Source organism: Aspergillus terreus, genomic scaffold, assembly GCF_000149615.1.
Source record: "Aspergillus terreus NIH2624 scaffold_3 genomic scaffold, whole genome shotgun sequence".
Lineage (NCBI taxonomy): Eukaryota > Fungi > Ascomycota > Eurotiomycetes > Eurotiales > Aspergillaceae > Aspergillus > Aspergillus terreus.
The window spans coordinates 1,751,719-1,757,138 of record NT_165926.1 but is presented as its reverse complement, the minus strand read 5'-3'; the positions used below and the strand labels follow the sequence as shown (position 1 = coordinate 1,757,138).

At 53.9% G+C, this 5,420-nt stretch overlaps 2 protein-coding genes across 2 annotated transcripts; both read right to left on the bottom strand.

Moving 5' to 3' along the window:
• Positions 1–15: 15 nt before the first annotated feature.
• ATEG_02525 (F1F0 ATP synthase subunit delta) lies at positions 16–510 on the bottom strand (the record flags this gene model as incomplete). The annotated part of the gene is made up of 3 exons (XM_001211703.1): positions 16–184; positions 285–307; positions 379–510. The coding sequence occupies 3 exons, from the start codon at positions 508–510 to the stop codon at positions 16–18; spliced, it is 324 nt and encodes a 107-aa protein (XP_001211703.1).
• Positions 511–2,783: 2,273 nt separating this feature from the next.
• Positions 2,784–5,135, bottom strand: ATEG_02524 (uncharacterized protein; the record flags this gene model as incomplete). Its single annotated transcript, XM_001211702.1, has 3 exons — positions 2,784–4,409; positions 4,557–4,924; positions 4,985–5,135. The coding sequence occupies 3 exons, from the start codon at positions 5,133–5,135 to the stop codon at positions 2,784–2,786; spliced, it is 2,145 nt and encodes a 714-aa protein (XP_001211702.1).
• Positions 5,136–5,420: the final 285 nt, after the last annotated feature.

Here is a 5,420-nt window from a genome sequence, read left to right as displayed (position 1 = left end):
GGACACAGCGATGGATCAATCAACACGGGTTGGGTCGGGACGGTCGGACGTACGGAAGAACTTCTGGATGGCACCGCCCTCCTCGACGATCTCGACGAGACCGGGCTTGAGCTGCTCAATGGAGGGAACGTGGTTGGCGAGGACACCCATCTCACCGGACTCGGCGGGGATGTTGACCTGGACACTGGATTGAAAAGGCGCGTAAGTATGGGGTGGGCGTCAAGGGGTGGTACGACGGTCGCGGCGTTCTGCGGTTGGGGGGATGAGGGTCGGAAGGCACGTACACGCCAGTGGACTTGAAGATGGTCTATATGGGGGATTATCTGTTAGTCCAAGAAAGGGTGGTGGTCAAGGGGTCCGAAGGGGTCGGAGCCGTACCTGGTGAGGGAGGGCCAGAGAAAGCTTGATCTTGTCGTTGACGGCCTCAGCGTAACCTCTGCGCTGGAGAGGAACGCGAAGGGCGGAGGGGCGAGCCCGGAAAGCAGCGCGAGCGAAGCGAAGAGAGCTCATCTTTGCAGCGAGGAGTGGTGGAAGGGGGACGGTGATGAAGGGCAAGTATATCCGGCTGGAAGTGAAGTGCAAAGGTCGACGTTCGGATGCCGGTTGTTCCCTAGCGTGCACGTGATCTGCGAAGTTAACAGCCCGCCTACCATGTATAGTCTACATCAGCTGTGTACTCAATGGAATTGTGTGGATTGATGCTCTTTATAGTATCTATCTGTAGATTTGAAGGAGTCCGTTCAATGTCTTTTGGACCTGTGTGGTGGTTATACTCCTCCAAATCCCTATTATCACGTGATATCTGCTTCTCAGGCACATCTTACACTTATCCAGATCTCCGGGAAAGACATCTATGTTACAAATACAGGGATAAGGTGCCTACTTAAGCGGTAGAATGGCTCTGATTGTCGGCGTCCGCTTTGAACAGTCCATCTGACTGCTCTCAGACCTGGATTATGGAGTCGGCAAGAGCGTATGTCATGTGATATAGCCCGACACGACCTACTCCGTGCGAATCACTTCGCCCAGTCTTTTGTATACTGGCACGTAGAAGATGGTGATATCTGCTGGATAAACTGCATAGCCTTGAGAGGCATCGATATCTACTCGTACGTACTTAGGTATACGTATGCGGAGAGTACCTTCCTCCGGTCTACTCTTGTAGGAACATGATCACATGACCACTAGGCCCGGCGCGGTAAGCGAAATCCCACACAAAACCAAATCCTGCCGCGGAGCCCTAGCCGAGTCGGTCCTTGTTCAGTCAGGATAACCTCACTCGCCCACTCCTCGTCAACCGTCTCCCCAGTTGCGACAGATCCGACAAGATGGCCAGTACGTACACCTTTCCGCCGCGGTTTTGGTCGTCCCCTCGCTGGATGTTATTTTCGCGAACACGACCGCCATGTCGAATTATCGCTGACAGATTTGTCTTCCAGAGTCTAAGAACGCCTCTCAGCACCACAACAGCCAGAAGGCTCACCGTAACGGGTGCGTACTACCGATTTTTCCTACCTTGCTCTACTCGAGGGATGCCATGATGGAGGATGTTGCGTGGCTCGGATATGGAGCGTGAGACGGTGGCAGATCGGACAGCGAATCCTATCCGGACAGACAACACACCATCCATCTGAACCTCGAGGCCCGCTAGAGACACCCTGCAGGACATTGCTAACGCCGTCTCTTCCTCCGCACAGTATCAAGAAGCCCAAGACTCACCGTTACCCCTCCCTCAAGGGTGTTGACCCCAAGTTCCGCCGCAACCACCGTCACGCTCTCCACGGCACCATGAAGGCCCTGGTACGTCCGTCCCGTCCGCCGACACCATGAACCGTCGGTGGTTTTGATCCACGGCCGCCGGGAGAATGGCACACTAACAACCCCTACAGAAGGAGCGCAACCAGGGCAAGCGCGAGGTCGCCTAAATCAACTAATACCACGGAAACGAAAAACAACAAAACGGGAGCGATTTGAGTTGGTGTTTTCAACGTGCAATGACACAAGATACGTCATGTCGGAGAGCCTGGCTGGTTCCGCGCGACGGGTTGTTAAATAAAGCAATTTGATTCGATTCCACGACATGGCCCGAAGCTCTCTATATATCTTGTTTCTTGCAGCTGCCCTCCGGTAGATTCGATTCCCTCCCATCTCTCCGCTGACGCTCGCCTTTGGATTTCTCCCTGCGTTGTCCCGAGACCGTCCCGATAGCTTAGGTAGCCCAGGCATATGTGTGTACAGCTTCGTGCGATTTTTCCGTGCGCGTTTGCTGAAGGATTTTTCTACGTGCCGAGAAGATACTGCCCTCCTATTACCAAACACCCTTTCCCTTGCTTTCCGTGGAGAAAGGGTGCATGGACGGAGGGCTACATCCGTAGCCTTAGCTTAGTGATTAATAGATTTGAATTTGAAGTTTTCGTCTTATCTACTGCAGAGGAGTGTACTAAGACCAGAGAAAGGGCTCAAATGTAAAACGCCAAAAGCAGGGTAGTTGAATTAAATACATGACACAACCTCCCAGTCCCAGTCCTTATTCATTGCAAGACCTCCAACTCATTTTTACCACACGTGCAGATCTCTGCTATAGACATAAAGCAAATGGGGAAGATTTAAATCACAAACGCTGGCATCATAACAACCATGTCATCAACGGAAACATCACAAAGTAGGTCACATACATAACAGCGGGTAAAGGTGGAAAGGCAAAGGGGAATATATCACATCGAAAAATCAGGGGATGTTCTATACACAAAGGATACGACGGGCATTGGGAGAGTACACAGCATTTAGGTAAACTCCACGCTATGCTGCTGTCTCTCTCGTGCTCGAGCCCGCTCTGCTCGTCTGCGTCGCCGGTTGCTGGCATAATCTCCACTGGCTTCGGTTCCGGTGAACGTTCCGGGGGAGGTGATGCTGCCGGCTCCGTAGGGCAAGCTGGATGGCACATGCGGTGGCGGCGGAGGAGCCATGTGGCTCATATTCGGAGGCGAGACAAACGATGGAGGCGGCATGCTGCCAGTAGGAGCAGCAGAGGCTGCAGCTGTGGCCGCCGCCGCAGCCTTTTCGCGCTCAATCTGCTCGTGCTGTTGGCGTTCGAGCTCTTCGACCCGGCGCCATCGGTCGTAGCTCCCTTCATTGCCTGAAAGAGAACTTGCGCTTCCAGCGCGGCGACGGGAGTGTCTTCGTTCACGGCGTTTGGCCTCGCGGCTCGCAGCGGCTTCTTCCTCGGTCAGTCTCCTCAATGTGATGTGCCGCCCGTCGTCGTGCATTTTGACTTTCACGGATACAGGGGGAGATTCCACGTGGTCGTCGCGGTGTCTGCTGCTGCTCCGACGTCGATGATGCGAGGGACCCGCGGCTCCTGCCGCGGCTCCGGCGGCCATTCCGGCAGTGAAATCAGAGGCATCAAGGCGAGAGGGGTCTGGTCCTGGCATGTCTGAAAATCCATCGTGATGTGCCGGCGGAACGGGCGGAATACTGGAGTGTGGAGCATTGACGGCACCTGACGCGACAGGATCTCCGGTGAGAGCGGACTCTCCATGAGAAGGCCCTCGCGGTGGTCGAGTCATATCAGTCGAGGACATATCGGTATACGACGCGGATCTCCTCTGTCGGGGGTAATAGCCATCACCAGTATAGCGGCGCTTGCTGTTTGCCCGCTGAAGTCTCTCGTCCTCCATTTCCTGTCGACGGATCTCCTCCAACCGACGATCGTCATCGTCTCCCTTGCGGCGCGAGAAGAATCCTTTGATAGCGGCCAAAGCACCCGCGCCCAGAAATGCGTTTCGAACGCCATGGGACTTTCCTTGATCGTGGTCCGTCAAATAGGTGGTATTGTAGTAATAAGAGGAACCCGGACTTTGCGGTCTGCTTGGCGGTCGATTGAGAGGGGCGTGGTAACTTGGCTCTGGTCGTCGCCCATCTTCCATACGGCTCATTGTTGCTTCGGTCATGCTGTCACTTCGAGTATGAGCACGGCTGTATCGCCCGGACTCCGTGTCGTTGTCCCGGTTACGTCTTCGGTCAAAGAGCTTTTTGGCTAGGAGTGCACCACCACCAATACCGGCGATTTTGAGCAGCTTGCTGCCCCAGCCACCGTGGCGGGATTCCTCGTCAGAATACTTCTCCGTGTAGGAATCATGGGATTCATCATATTCCTCATCATCGCGTCTCTTATCCTGCGAGCGACGTTTCCACAGTGCTGCGAGACCCGCTCCTGCAGCGCCCGCTGCAGCCATGCGGCCGAAGCTGCTATGACGACGATTATCCGGACCAGGAGGTCCCGAGACGTAGCTATGCCGGCTATCGTAATCGCTGCCCATGTGGTAACCTTGTGTATCGTACATGTATGACAACACAAAGAAGGCTACAAGAAGTGCGAAAGCCGCGAGCGAGTACAAGATGAAGAGCACCTTAGGGGAGCCGTAGAGGGTAAGCCCCAAAGGGATTTGAACGAGACCGAGGATGGCGATTGCACGTCCGAGCCATCGGTGGATCTACAAAAATAAAACCGTATCTATTAGTGAGTTGAACATGGAGGCCGTGGTTGGAACACTCACGACTAGCTTGAATGGAACATGATATCGTTGTCGTTTACTCTCGACTTTATGAAGCATCCAGCCCCAGAACACCTGGAAGACGACCATGACGTAGATCGCAAGGCCAATTCCATGATGGGGATTTGTCAGTTTCCGTTCAGGACCGACGGCAAACCAGCCGAGGACGAATACGACGGTGGTGAGTAATAAAGTCAAGACTTGACACCAGACATGCAGTTTGAAAGCCCAGAATGGACTCCATCGGGAATAGTATCGGATAATTAGGATGGATATCGGAACAAGGCCTAGGAACACGATTGTTGCGATGACGCCGTGGGCAATGATAATTGTATGGTACTGGGGCATATCGCGGAATCGGTTTCCCATTCCTGATCGCACGACAGTTGTCAGCCGCTCACTCTCGGTAGATTGATGTGGGATCCACTCACCATTGTATCGCATTGTATCAAAGTTCACCCCCATTAGGTTGGGAAGAAGGAATGTGTCACGCCCCGAGTCCCATGTTCCGTCACCGACATGCAAAGTATCCGAGGCATAGGTGCTGCTCCCCGGAGGAGAGAGGTCTGAATTGGACGGCATTGTCGCCGATGCCGGTGAGTGGCAATCTCCGACTGGTTCGTATTATCTTCCCTTCCACAGTAATCTGGAAGCTCTGCGATAGAATGTCGAAACTGCCGATGGAGATCTAATAGATCCCCCACTCGGAGGAATGTACCATGCGTCAACAAGGCAAGTGGATCGAATTCGCCTGGGTCAGGACCGCATAGACAGGAATGTCAGCGCCGATGTATTCAGGGATTGTAGATGGAAGGTTTCGATTGAAGTGGTGCGTTGACGCGATGTTTATGGTAGACTGCGATAACC